Here is a 15,174-nt window from a genome sequence, read left to right on the forward strand (position 1 = left end):
GACTCCGTTTTTAAGTAAATCCACAGCTTTCTCCAAGACGGAGAAAATTTAACTGTGAAGGTTCACAGAATCTCTCGGAGCCTTTGAGCCTGTTTTAGATCCTTGTTTTGGTTTTACCACATATTTCTCATCAGGTTCATCTGTAAAGATGAATGTTGTCAACATAACAGATTTTTAAACTTCCATACCACTACATGAATACTTGTTTCAGTATACCACAGCAACATAATTAGAAACACCCAGCGTTGGGTCATGTCTTTTCTTTTAATCAAATCTTTTCAAAATTAAATATCCTGCACGCATTCTGAATTGCACAAACACGTTGCTAACATTTCAAACAGAATCGTTGTAAACCTATTTGTTCAAACATTGCTAAAATATGATCTGAAGTTGGAATACGTTTTGGTACTTTTGGGTCCCATGGCTCATTGAATATGAGACTGCATCATTTTAAAGTAAAGTAAAATAAAAGATGCTAAAAGAGAGTGATGAACTCTGTTAGCCACATGTTGAGCTCAGTCATTGTTAAATATCAGTTATCCTTTCTCAGCCACTTCAACAGATTTGTGTTGTTCTCTGCAGGAACAAGTGGGTCAGATTAAAGAGCGTTACGACCATCGGATGCTGCTCAAACACATGCCTTCAGAGTTTAATATCTTCCTGGACCACGTTCTGGCCCTGGACTACTACACCAAACCAGACTACCAGGTACACACCATGAACCCACCCGTATGCTTCAGGGTGTACACCTGGACTTTAGATTCACCCGTGTGCTTCAGGGTGTACACCTGGACTTTAGATTCACCCGTGTGCTTCAGGGTGTACACCTGGACTTTAGATTCACCCGTGTGCTTCAGGGTGTACACCTGGACTTTAGATTCACCCGTGTGCTTCAGGGTGTACACCTGGACTTTAGATTCACCCGTATGCTTCAGGGTGTACACCTGGACTTTAGATTCACCTGTATGCTTCAGGGTGTACACCTGGACTTTAGATTCACCTGTGTGCTTCAGAGTGTACACCTGGACTTTAGATTCACCTGTGTGCTTCAGAGTGTACACCTGGACTTCACCTGTGTGCTTCAGAGTGTACACCTGGACTTCACCTGTGTGCTTCAGAGTGTACACCTGGACTTTAGATTCACCTGTGTGCTTCAGAGTGTACACCTGGACTTCACCTGTGTGCTTCAGAGTGTACACCTGGACTTCACCTGTGTGCTTCAGAGTGTACACCTGGACTTCACCTGTGTGCTTTGTGTGTTTGTCCAGCTGCTCATGTCGGTGTTTGAGAACAGCATGAAGGAGCGAATCATCACAGAGAACGAGCCTTTTGACTGGGAGAAGGGAGGAGGTGATGTCACGCTGTCAACCAGTGCCTCCACACAACCACAGCACAACACCCGACCCACTGCCGCCATGGTCGGGTAAGAGCCAATCCGTGAGCTGTTTGAGAGCGGCTTTATGCCCTGTGAAGCCAAAAAGGACAAAGATGATTGAAATAATCCTTTAAAACCAGTTATTCCTCTGTGTTGTGGAGGTGTATCATTTATACAATAATATAATTTATAATATAATATAGAACCCGACCGATTAATCATGTAAACGTACATGCTCAGTTACTCTCCAGCTGAGTGACCATCTTGTCTTTATTATAAATCTTTTCCACAAATGTTTGATAACTGAGGGATCAAAACAGTAAATATAGATATATATAGATAGATTGTATCGGGTTTTACAATAATATAATGTTTAAATGTTTTCAAGATCAGATCTGTGAAACATCATCATTTGTTCTCTGTAAACAGAGCCATCGTGACGCCCGTTCCTGGAGATCTTCAGCGGGAGAACACCGACGACGTTCTGCAGGACGAACACCTGAGTGACCAGGAGAACGCCCCACCCGCCCCACCCAGCCGCCCTCCCGGGGAGACGAGTGCCCAGCATGTCGGGGAGACGGGAGAGACCTGGGAGGACACGGACTTCAACCGCAACAGACTCAGGATCAGCCTGAACAAGGTGTGACCTGTGACCTGAGCACCTGGTACCTGTTCTTTACTCGAGTATTTACATGATCTTTCACTGTAATATCCCTGCTCAGGGCGCTCAGGAGGAGGAGTCAGGTCGGGGGGCGTGTCCAGCATCACCAGTTCGAGGAGGAGCCCCAGAGTCGCCCACAGGTCAGGGTCGGTCGTTACGCTACCGCCGAGTCAACAGCCCCGAATCTGACCGTCTTTCTGCTGCTGATGGCCGAGTCGACGGATACGGACAGAGGTGACGGAAACACCTGACAGCTTTCTCTTGATACTTCCCTTAAACAAGATGACAAGAAACAAGAACCTCAGAGGTCTTTACTGACTCACTGAAGCTTCCCCAGACGAGTCTTGTTGTTTCCCTCTGACTTGTTTATGTGAGACTCTCTTTGACTCGTACTTATTGACTTGACTCATGTCTTGACGCATGCTTTACCTCAGAAACATTGACTTGATTTTGTCTTAAATTACTTAAACCTGACTCGGACTGACTCGGACCTCAACAGCTTTCGTCTTAACTGACTTGGCGTGAACTGTGCCTCAGGATTGACTTGATCTTTCCAGACTGACTTGTAACCTGTCCTGGCTTAAGACCTGACGTGACTCTTCTTTCTGATCTAACTTGGACTTTGGACCTTTGTGAATTGGGAATCAACTTGTAACTTGATTGAGACTCGACCCCCTTTTCTTGGACTTTGCCTTCTTGACTTGAAGACTTGTGGCTCGACTTGGCCTGAAACTTGCTCTTATTTCAACGGACTTGTAGCTTGATCCAAGTTCATCCATCTTGAGATTTCCTTTTAGAGACCTGTGATTTCTGGTGGACTTGAGACCTGACTTGAACCTTCCTTGCTTTCAAACTTGGACTCCCATTTGAACCATTATTTATTGACTTTACGAATACTTTTTTCAAAAAATTTTAAAGATTTATTTTTGGGCTTTTTGGGCCTTTATTGGAGAGATAGAACAGTGGATAGAGTCAGAAATCACGGAGAGAGAGAGTGGGGAATCACATGCGGGAAAGGAGCCACAGGCTGGATTCGAACCTGGGCCGCCCGCTTGGAAGACTACAGCTTCCATACATGGGACGCGCGCACTAACCCCTGCGCCACCAGGGTTAGGGTGCCCCTGCCAAATAGACTTTAGATCTTCTGAAAAACCTCGAGCTTGTTCTTTAATGACCTGAAACATGACTTGGACTTTCACTAGTCTGGGCTTGAGACGTTCTTAGATAAGGCTTGAATTTGCATGAAAGACTCGAATTTGAACCAAAAGCAATTTGTCGAGTGTCTGTTGACTTGCAGTCCGTCGAGTCTTCAGGCCTCTAAATGTCTCCCTGCATGTCCCACAGGTCGAGAATGGACATCCTTGGCTCTCCTTCTCGGCACGTTTATTCCTCACAGCCCGCTCAGATGCTGTCTGTTGACCCTGGTTGCCGTGGTGATCGTCAGGTCAGCGGCCGGCAGGAAGTGTCAGTGGCGTCAGTGGACCAGGAAGCGCACAGCAACGCCTTTATTCGCTCCGTCCCGCTGGCCGAGGAGGAGGACTTTGACAGCAAAGAGTGGGTGATCATCGACAAAGAGACGGAGCTTCGAGACTTCCAACCGACAACGTCAGGAACCACAGATGAAGAGCCTGAGGAGCTCCGCCCCCTGGAGGAGCAGGAGGAGAGGAGGAGGCTCAGAGCGGGAGGTAAGAGCTGACATTTAAAGGTCTGAAGTATCAGGTCATTTTGTCATCATACTGATGAGATACTGAAAGTCAAACAGAAGGTTAGCATTTGAAAATACAAATGAAACTTTTATTATCCTGCAGGAGGCGAGCTGGTGGTACGACCAAAGACTCACACCAGGGAGAGCAGCCGAGGGATGCTAACGCTAACGGAGGAGGAGGCGTCAAGGAGGAGCGGAGGAAGCCCCGCCCAGTCACCGTGTCACTCGCTACCATCAGGACGCCCCCGCCGGAGAGAGTCAGAGCCCATTGGACCTCAGAGACCGGTAAGAGACCCAGCCAGCCAATCAGAGGAGAGCTTGGCTCTCTGGTGTTGGTGGACAGGTGAGGAGGTGCGCGGCTGCCGTGCAGACACTCTGACACAAGGAGGCGCTGTGCTAAAGCTGCTCACTCTCATGTGTCCATCAACATGCAGCTTAAAGGACAAATCCAGCCAATCACAGCTCTGCTCTCTGGGTCCCATCATTGTGAGTGATCCTGAAAGTTTGAGCATCACTGTGGGATGATAAGAGCTCAAACCTAAAGGTGATCGGTTCAAACCCCAGACCTACCGTTCAGACTACTAGAGTGCATTTTAGCTCGCCGCTGAACCCCGACAGTCAGGAAAGACTTAATTAACCATATGTAGATTCTCTCATAATAATAACAATAATAATTCATTTTTATAACTCAAAGTTTAACAGACCAAGAAGTGACCATATTAAGGCGAGGGGGAGGAGCCAGAAAGAAGAGGGGTTGACAATCAGCGAGGACAAGGGGGAGGAGCCAGAAAGAAGAGAGGGGTTGACAATCAGCAAGGACGAGGAGCCAGAGATAAGGGAGGGTTTGACAATCAGCAAGGACGAGTGGGAGGAGCCAGAAAGAAGAGAGGGGTTGACAATCAGCGAGGACGAGGGGGAGGAGCCAGGATGGATTCACCTTCTCGTACACCCGCCAAGACAAAGAAGGCATTGTTTAAATACTTTGATGATGTCGATCATTAACAAAGATTGTATATTTTTAAACATAGTATCAAAGTATTGAAGCGTCGGGTGTCGTCAAAGGTAATGAGCAGAACATTGTGCCTCCTGCTGGACTTGTCCTTTAAATCGTCACAGTGGTGACCTACAGGCGTGACACGGCAGCAGCGTCTACAGCCGTCATCAGTCACAGGAAGTCCATCTGTTCAACCAGCAGCAGCAGCAGATGAAAATGTTCTCCGACAGTTAAAGAGCAGCAAGTGACACACAGCAGCTTACACTATGTTGATCCCGTCTACACACACCCTGTGAAAGCTCTAGTATTTAGTATCTACCTCTACGCTGATGACACCGTGTTGTTCTGAAGCAATCTGCAGAGTAACTCCAAAGCGTTTTGCAACTTTCAGTCACTCAGATTTATAAACTTCCCTGATCACATCTGGAGCTCTAGTTTGAAGACACTCAACTCTCTTCCTGTTTGTTGAAGGAACAGGAAGAGGAAACACGTAGCTCAGCATAATGACCGGAAAACAGCTAGCTTGATTTGATGGTCCTCCTTACTTACCACTGATGAAAATCATGTGTTGAAATAAACGTGTCAGATGTCTCGTTAGGTGTATTTACACTCTGGCGCTGCTTTTGGTTCGACTTCCTGTGACTCGTTCAAACCTGATTCTGCTGTTTCTGAACGCTGCTGTCGTCTTTTATCTGTTCATGGAGCAAAGCTGAAATGTTTTCCATCTCTTTGCTTTTGCTCATGACTTTTACTTTAGACCATTGTTTTATTCTGAAGGAATGAATGGGAAACAGCAGCTACTCCCTTCCTGTACGATCTGACCTGTAGCCATGATGGTGATGTTTTCATCTTCTGTTGTTCTGCTGTGTTTCCTCTGTGACTCGTGATAGCACACACACACACACACAACATGCGCACACACACACACACACACACAACATGCGCACACACACACACACACAGTTACACACACACACACACAACATGCACACACACACACAACATGCGCACACACACACACACACACACACACACACAACATGCGCACACACACAGACACACACACACAACATGCGCACACACACACACGCAGATACACACTCACACACACACACACACACTATTTTTTGTCGCCCTTCATGATCATTTGGCACTTTGTATTTATCAGAGATGCCTCGACCTGCTGAGTGTCAAAAATTTTACTTCCTGTTTCCTTCTGAAGTTTTATGACATTTATGTTGAACGTGCCTTTAGATATTAAGTAAAAGTGAAGTGATCTTTTACAATCAAACATGTTCTCTTGTTAGACAGATTCAAACTCAGAGACATTTCCTACTGAAGGATCTCTGACAGACTCTGTCTCACTGCACAAAAGATTTTCCTTCATGTTTTATATCCGTTAATAATTAATATTCATCTAATATTTCCTATAAAGTGCTACTTCTCACATCAGGTCAAACTTTTCAATAAAGCGCTCGAACACATTGAGGTTTCATCATTGAAGTGTTCCTCTGTAAAAACATTAGATTAATTAAATAACATGTAAACGTGCCTGCGATGGAGAGCGAGATAGAGAGTGGGAGCGAGCACATGCATACGGGCAGTGCAGACGTGAGGCTACACGCTTGGGCAGAGAGGTGAGGGGACAAGCAGGGTCAGAGAAACATTCTGTATTTCTCCTCCTGTATGTCAAACCTTTCTGTCCTCTGCTGATTGGCTCCTCACGTCTACACTGCAGACACGTTTGTTGTGTGTGTGGTCGTTTGTAAGTGTTTGTGTCGCTGTGTGCACGCCATGAAAGGACTTGTGTGTTTTAGTCAGAGATTGGCTATGGGTGGTCAGCGGTCAGGGCCTAGCAAGCCATCCATCCGCCCACCCATCTATGGGTGCCCCTTTATGATTCAGGCCCTAGGCCAACACTATGCGCAGGGAAAGTGAAACTGGAAGTTTTTGGATGATCTTGCTATCTGTATTCAGAAGCGTTGTATTAGAGTTCATGAGCATTTCTTTTGTGAATTCATGCTAAAATAGTGTTGTAATTTCTCTATGAAGCCTGCTTTTGCTCTCAGATACTCTCTGCTTACTCTCAGATAGTCTCTGCTTTCACTCAGTCTCTGCTCAGATAGTCTCTGCTTCCACTCAGATAGTCTCTGTTAACACTCAGATAGTCTCTGCTTACTCTCAGATAGTCTCTGTTAACACTCAGGTAGTCTCTGCTTACTCTCAGATAGTCTCTGTTTACACTCAGATAGTCTCTGCTTACTCTCAGATAGTCTCTGTTTACACTCAGGTAGTCTCTGCTTACTCTCAGATAGTCTCTGTTTACACTCAGATAGTCTCTGCTTACTCTCAGATAGTCTCTGTTAACACTCAGGTAGTCTCTGCTTACTCTCAGATAGTCTCTGTTTACACTCAGATAGTCTCTGCTTACTCTCAGATAGTCTCTGCCTACTCTCAGATAATCTCTGCGTACTCTCAGATAGTCTCTGTTTACACTCAGATAATCTCTGCTTTCACTCAGATAGTCTCTGTTTACTCTCAGATAGTCTCTGCTTACACTCAGATAGTCTCTGTTTACACTCAGATAGTCTCTGTTTACACTCAGATAGTCTCTGCTTACACTCAGATAGTCTCTGCTCACACTCAGATAGTCTCTGTTTACTCTCAGATAGTCTCTGCTTACTCTCAGATAATCTCTTTTTACACTCAGATAGTCTCTTCTTACACTCCGATAGTCTCTGTTTACACTCCGATAGTCTCTGTTTACACTCAGATAGTCTCTGTTAACACTCAGATAGTCTCTGCTTATTCTCAGATAGTCTCTGTTTACACTCAGATAGTCTCTGTTTACACTCAGATAGTCTCTGCTTATTCTCAGATAGTCTCTGTTTCCACTCAGATAGTCTCTGTTTACTCTCAGATAGTCTCTGCTTACACTCAGATAGTCTCTGTTTACACTCAGATAGTCTCAGCTTACTCTCAGATATTCTCTGCTTACTCTCAGATAGTCTCTACGTACTCTCAGATAGTCTCTGTTTACACTCAGATAGTCTCTGCTTACACTCAGATAGTCTCTGTTTACTCTCAGATAGTCTCTGCTTACACTCAGATAGTCTCTGTTTACTCTCAGATAGTCTCTGCTTACTCTCAGATATTCTCTGCTTACTCTCAGATAGTCTCTACGTACTCTCAGATAGTCTCTGTTTACACTCAGATAGTCTCTGCTTACACTCAGATAGTCTCTGCTTACTCTCAGATAGTCTCTGCTCACACTCAGATAGTCTCTGCTCACACTCAGATAGTCTCTGTTTACACTCAGATAGTCTCTGCTTACACTCAGATAATCTCTGCTTACTCTCAGATAGTCTCTGCTCACACTCAGATAGTCTCTGTTTACACTCAGATAGTCTCTGTTTACACTCAGATAGTCTCTGCTTACACTCAGATAGTCTCTGCTCACACTCAGATAGTCTCTGTTTACTCTCAGATAGTCTCTGCTTACTCTCAGATAATCTCTTTTTACACTCAGATAGTCTCTTCTTACACTCCGATAGTCTCTGTTTACACTCCGATAGTCTCTGTTTACACTCAGATAGTCTCTGTTAACACTCAGATAGTCTCTGCTTATTCTCAGATAGTCTCTGTTTCCACTCAGATAGTCTCTGTTTACTCTCAGATAGTCTCTGCTTACACTCAGATAGTCTCTGTTTACACTCAGATAGTCTCTGCTTACTCTCAGATATTCTCTGCTTACTCTCAGATAGTCTCTACGTACTCTCAGATAGTCTCTGTTTACACTCAGATAGTCTCTGCTTACACTCAGATAGTCTCTGTTTACTCTCAGATAGTCTCTGCTTACACTCAGATAGTCTCTGTTTACTCTCAGATAGTCTCTGCTTACTCTCAGATATTCTCTGCTTACTCTCAGATAGTCTCTACGTACTCTCAGATAGTCTCTGTTTACACTCAGATAGTCTCTGCTTACACTCAGATAGTCTCTGCTTACTCTCAGATAGTCTCTGCTCACACTCAGATAGTCTCTGCTCACACTCAGATAGTCTCTGTTTACACTCAGATAGTCTCTGCTTACACTCAGATAATCTCTGCTTACTCTCAGATAGTCTCTGCTCACACTCAGATAGTCTCTGTTTACACTCAGATAGTCTCTGTTTACACTCAGATAATCTCTGCTTACTCTCAGATAGTCTCTGCTCACACTCAGATAGTCTCTGTTTACTCTCAGATAATCTCTGCTTACTCTCAGATAGTCTCTGCTCACACTCAGATAGTCTCTGCTCACACTCAGATAGTCTCTGTTTACACTCAGATAATCTCTGTTTACACTCAGATAATCTCTGTTTACACTCAGGTAGTCTCTGCTTACACTCAGATAGTCTCTGCTTACACTCAGATAGTCTCTGCTTACTCACAGATAGTCTGCTCACACTCAGATAGTCTCTGCTCACACTCAGATAGTCTCTGTTAACACTCAGATAATCTCTGCTCACACTCAGATAGTCTCTGTTTACACTCAGATAGTCTCTGCGTACTCTCAGATAGTCTCTGTTTACACTCAGATAATCTCTGCTTTCACTCAGAGTCTCTGCTTACTCTCAGATAGTCTCTGCTCACACTCAGATAGTCTCTGCTCACACTCAGATAGTCTCTGTTTACACTCAGATAGTCTCTGCTTACACTCAGATAATCTCTGTTTACACTCAGATAATCTCTGTTTACACTCAGGTAGTCTCTGTTTACACTGAGAGTCTCTGTTTACACTCAGGTAGTCTCTCTTTACACTCAGATAGTCTCTGTTTACACTAAGATAGTCTCTGTTTACGTTCAGATAGTCTCTGCTTACACTCAGATAATCTCTGCTTTCACTCAGATAGTCTCTGCTTACACTCAGATAGTCTCTGTTTACACTCAGATAGTCTCTGTTAACACTCAGATAATCTCTGCTTTCACTCAGATAGTCTCTGTTTACACTCAGATAGTCTCTGCTCACACTCAGATGATCTCTGTTTACACTCAGATAATCTCTGTTTCCACTCAGATAGTCTCTGTTTACTCTCAGATAGTCTCTGCTTACACTCAGATAGTCTCTTCTTACTCTCAGATAGTCTCTGTTTACACTCAGATAGTCTCTGCTTACTCTCAGATAGTCTCTGCCTACTCTCAGATAATCTCTGCGTACTCTCAGATAGTCTCTGTTTACACTCAGATAATCTCTGCTTTCACTCAGATAGTCTCTGTTTACTCTCAGATAGTCTCTGCTTACACTCAGATAGTCTCTGGTTACACTCAGATAGTCTCTGTTTACACTCAGATAGTCTCTGCTCACACTCAGATGATCTCTGTTTACACTCAGATAATCTCTGTTTCCACTCAGATAGTCTCTGTTTACTCTCAGATAGTCTCTGCTTACACTCAGATAGTCTCTTCTTACTCTCAGATAGTCTCTGTTTACACTCAGATAGTCTCTGCTTACTCTCAGATAGTCTCTGCCTACTCTCAGATAATCTCTGCGTACTCTCAGATAGTCTCTGTTTACACTCAGATAATCTCTGCTTTCACTCAGATAGTCTCTGTTTACTCTCAGATAGTCTCTGCTTACACTCAGATAGTCTCTGTTTACACTCAGATAGTCTCTGTTTACACTCAGATAATCTCTGCTTACTCTCAGATAGTCTCTGCTCACACTCAGATAGTCTCTGCTCACACTCAGATAGTCTCTGTTTACACTCAGATAATCTCTGTTTACACTCAGATAATCTCTGTTTACACTCAGGTAGTCTCTGCTTACACTCAGATAGTCTCTGCTTACACTCAGATAGTCTCTGCTTACTCACAGATAGTCTCTGCTTACTCACAGATAGTCTCTGCTCACACTCAGATAGTCTCTGCTCACACTCAGATAGTCTCTGTTTACACTCAGATAATCTCTGTTTACACTCAGATAGTCTCTGCTTACTCTCAGATATTCTCTGCTTACTCTCAGATAGTCTCTACGTACTCTCAGATAGTCTCTGTTTACACTCAGATAGTCTCTGCTTACACTCAGATAGTCTCTGCTTACTCTAAGATAGTCTCTGCTCACACTCAGATAGTCTCTGCTCACACTCAGATAGTCTCTGTTTACACTCAGATAGTCTCTGCTTACACTCAGATAATCTCTGCTTACTCTCAGATAGTCTCTGCTCACACTCAGATAGTCTCTGTTTACACTCAGATAGTCTCTGTTTACACTCAGATAATCTCTGCTTACTCTCAGATATTCTCTGTTTACTCTCAGATAGTCTCTACGTACTCTCAGATAGTCTCTGTTTACTCTCAGATAGTCTCTGCTTACACTCAGATAGTCTCTGTTTACTCTCAGATAGTCTCTGCTTACTCTCAGATATTCTCTGCTTACTCTCAGGTAGTCTCTACGTACTCTCAGATAGTCTCTGTTTACACTCAGATAGTCTCTGCTTACACTCAGATAGTCTCTGCTTACTCTCAGATAGTCTCTGCTCACACTCAGATAGTCTCTGCTCACACTCAGATAGTCTCTGTTTACACTCAGATAGTCTCTGCTTACACTCAGATAATCTCTGCTTACTCTCAGATAGTCTCTGCTCACACTCAGATAGTCTCTGTTTACACTCAGATAGTCTCTGTTTACACTCAGATAATCTCTGCTTACTCTCAGATAGTCTCTGCTCACACTCAGATAGTCTCTGTTTACACTCAGATAGTCTCTGTTTACTCTCAGATAATCTCTGCTTACTCTCAGATAGTCTCTGCTCACACTCAGATAGTCTCTGCTCACACTCAGATAGTCTCTGTTTACACTCAGATAATCTCTGTTTACACTCAGATAATCTCTGTTTACACTCAGGTAGTCTCTGCTTACACTCAGATAGTCTCTGCTTACACTCAGATAGTCTCTGCTTACTCACAGATAGTCTCTGCTCACACTCAGATAGTCTCTGTTTACACTCAGGTAGTCACTGCTTACACTGAGAGTCTCTGTTTACACTCAGATAGTCTCTGCTTACACTCAGATAGTCTCTGCTTACACTCAGATAGTCTGCTTACTTTCAGATAGTCTTTGCTTACACTCAGATAATCTCTGCTTTCACTCAGATAATCTCTTCTTACACTCAGATAGTCTCTGCTTACACTCAGATAGTCTCTGCTTACACTCAGATAATCTCTGTTTACACTCAGATAATCTCTGTTTACACTCAGGTAGTCTCTGTTTACACTCAGCCAATCTCTGTTTTCACTCAGGTAGTCTCTGCTTACACTCAGGTAGTCTCTGTTTACACTCAGGTAGTCTCTGTTTACACTCAGATAATCTCTGCTTACTCTCAGATAGTCTCTGCTCACACTCAGATAGTCTCTGCTCACACTCAGATAGTCTCTGTTTACACTCAGATAATCTCTGTTTACACTCAGATAATCTCTGTTTACACTCAGGTAGTCTCTGCTTACACTCAGATAGTCTCTGCTTACACTCAGATAGTCTCTGCTCACTCACAGATAGTCTCTGCTCACACTCAGATAGTCTCTGCTCACACTCAGATAGTCTCTGTTTACACTCAGATAATCTCTGTTTACACTCAGATAGTCTCTGCTTACTCTCAGATATTCTCTGCTTACTCTCAGATAGTCTCTACGTACTCTCAGATAGTCTCTGTTTACACTCAGATAGTCTCTGCTTACACTCAGATAGTCTCTGTTTACTCTCAGATAGTCTCTGCTTACACTCAGATAGTCTCTGTTTACTCTCAGATAGTCTCTGCTTACTCTCAGATATTCTCTGCTTACTCTCAGATAGTCTCTACGTACTCTCAGATAGTCTCTGTTTACACTCAGATAGTCTCTGCTTACACTCAGATAGTCTCTGCTTACTCTCAGATAGTCTCTGCTCACACTCAGATAGTCTCTGATCACACTAAGATAGTCTATGTTTACACTCAGATAGTCTCTGCTTACACTCAGATAATCTCTGCTTACTCTCAGATAGTCTCTGCTCACACTCAGATAGTCTCTGTTTACACTCAGATAGTCTCTGTTTACACTCAGATAATCTCTGTTTTCACTCAGGTAGTCTCTGCTTACACTCAGATAGTCTCTGTTTACACTCAGATAGTCTCTGTTTACACTCAGATAATCTCTGTTTACACTCAGGTAGTCTCTGTTTACACTCAGGTAGTCTCTGTTTACACTCAGATAGTCTCTGTTTACACTCAGATAATCTCTGTTTACTCTCAGATAATCTCTGTTTACACTCAGATAATCTCTGCTTTCACTCAGATAGTCTCTGCTTACACTCAGATAGTCTCTGCTTTCACTCAGATAGTCTCTGTTTACTCTCAGATAGTCTCTGTTTACACTCAGATAGTCTCTGCTTACTCTCAGATAATCTCTGTTTACTCTTAGATAATCTCTGTTTACACTCAGATAATCTCTGCTTTCACTCAGATAGTCTCTGCTTACACTCAGATAGTCTCTGCTTTCACTCAGATAGTCTCTGCTTTTACTCAGTCTCTGCTTACACTCAGATAGTCTCTTCTTACTCTCAGATAGTCTCTGCTTTCACTTAGATAGTCTCTGCCTACTCTCAGATAGTCTCTGCTTATTCTCAGATAGTCTCTGTTTCCACTCAGATAGTCTCTGTTTACTCTCAGATAGTCTCTGTTTACTCTCAGATAGTCTCTGCTTACACTCAGATAGTCTCTGTTTACTCTCAGATAGTCTCTGCTTACTCTCAGATAGTCTCTGCGTACTCTCAGATAGTCTCTGTTTACACTCAGATAGTCTCTGCTTACACTCAGATAGTCTCTGCTTACTCTCAGATAGTCTCTGCTCACACTCAGATAGTCTCTGCTTACTCTCAGATAGTCTCTGCTCACACTCAGATAGTCTCTGCTTACACTCAGATAGTCTCTGCGTACTCTCAGATAGTCTCTGTTTACACTCAGATAATCTCTGCTTTCACTCAGAGTCTCTGCTTACTCTCAGATAGTCTCTGCTCACACTCAGATAGTCTCTGCTCACACTCAGATAGTCTCTGTTTACACTCAGATAGTCTCTGCTTACACTCAGATAATCTCTGTTTACACTCAGATAATCTCTGTTTACACTCAGGTAGTCTCTGTTTACACTGAGAGTCTCTGTTTACACTCAGGTAGTCTCTCTTTACACTCAGATAGTCTCTGTTTACACTCAGATAGTCTCTGTTTACACTCAGATAGTCTCTGTTTACGTTCAGATAGTCTCTGCTTACACTCAGATAATCTCTGCTTTCACTCAGATAGTCTCTGTTTACACTCAGATAGTCTCTGCTCACACTCAGATGATCTCTGTTTACACTCAGATAATCTCTGTTTCCACTCAGATAGTCTCTGTTTACACTCAGATAGTCTCTGCTTACTCTCAGATAGTCTCTGCCTACTCTCAGATAATCTCTGCGTACTCTCAGATAGTCTCTGTTTACACTCAGATAGTCTCTGCTTTCACTCAGATAGTCTCTGTTTACTCTCAGATAGTCTCTGTTTACACTCAGATAGTCTCTGTTTACACTCAGATAGTCTCTGCTTACACTCAGATAGTCTCTGCTCACACTCAGATAGTCTCTGTTTACTCTCAGATAGTCTCTGCTCACACTCAGATAGTCTCTGTTTACACTCAGATAGTCTCTGTTTACTCTCAGATAATCTCTGCTTACTCTCAGATAGTCTCTGCTCAGACTCAGATAGTCTCTGCTCACACTCAGATAGTCTCTGTTTACACTCAGATAATCTCTGTTTACACTCAGATAATCTCTGTTTACACTCAGGTAGTCTCTGCTTACACTCAGATAGTCTCTGCTTACACTCAGATAGTCTCTGCTTACTCACAGATAGTCTCTGCTCACACTCAGATAGTCTCTGCTCACACTCAGATAGTCTCTGTTTACACTCAGATAATCTCTGTTTACACTCAGATAGTCTCTGTTTACTCTCAGATATTCTCTGCTTACTCTCAGATAGTCTCTACGTACTCTCAGATAGTCTCTGTTTACACTCAGATAGTCTCTGCTTACACTCAGATAGTCTCTGCTTACTCTAAGATAGTCTCTGCTCACACTCAGATAGTCTCTGCTCACACTCAGATAGTCTCTGTTTACACTCAGATAGTCTCTGCTTACACTCAGATAATCTCTGCTTACTCTCAGATAGTCTCTGCTCACACTCAGATAGTCTCTGTTTACACTCAGATAGTCTCTGTTTACACTCAGATAATCTCTGCTTCCTCTCAGATATTCTCTGCTTACTCTCAGATAGTCTCTACGTACTCTCAGATAGTCTCTGTTTACACTCAGATAGTCTCTGCTTACACTCAGATAGTCTCTGTTTACTCTCAGATAGTCTCTGCTTACACTCAGATAGTCTCTGTTTACTCTC

The 15,174-nt window shown here is 43.3% G+C and overlaps 1 protein-coding gene across 5 annotated transcripts in view; it reads left to right on the plus strand.

Moving 5' to 3' along the window:
• The window catches only part of ttbk1a (tau tubulin kinase 1a), an 87,319-nt gene that overhangs the window by 36,490 nt on the left and 35,655 nt on the right, over nt 1-15,174 (plus strand). For 4 of the 5 annotated variants that reach the window (XM_061063904.1, XM_061063877.1, XM_061063896.1 and 1 more), the window contains 6 exons: nt 583-708; nt 1,269-1,423; nt 1,805-2,015; nt 2,098-2,270; nt 3,381-3,721; nt 3,845-4,026. In XM_061063904.1, the coding sequence (XP_060919887.1) occupies nt 583-708; nt 1,269-1,423; nt 1,805-2,015; nt 2,098-2,270; nt 3,381-3,721; nt 3,845-4,026 (1,188 nt within the window). The remainder of the gene's footprint in view (nt 1-582; nt 709-1,268; nt 1,424-1,804; nt 2,016-2,097; nt 2,271-3,380; nt 3,722-3,844; nt 4,027-15,174) is intronic. The other variant, XM_061063886.1, reaches the window with a different exon arrangement.

The sequence above is a fragment of the Labrus mixtus genome, chromosome 2 (genome assembly GCF_963584025.1).
Source record: "Labrus mixtus chromosome 2, fLabMix1.1, whole genome shotgun sequence".
Classification (NCBI taxonomy): domain Eukaryota; kingdom Metazoa; phylum Chordata; class Actinopteri; order Labriformes; family Labridae; genus Labrus; species Labrus mixtus.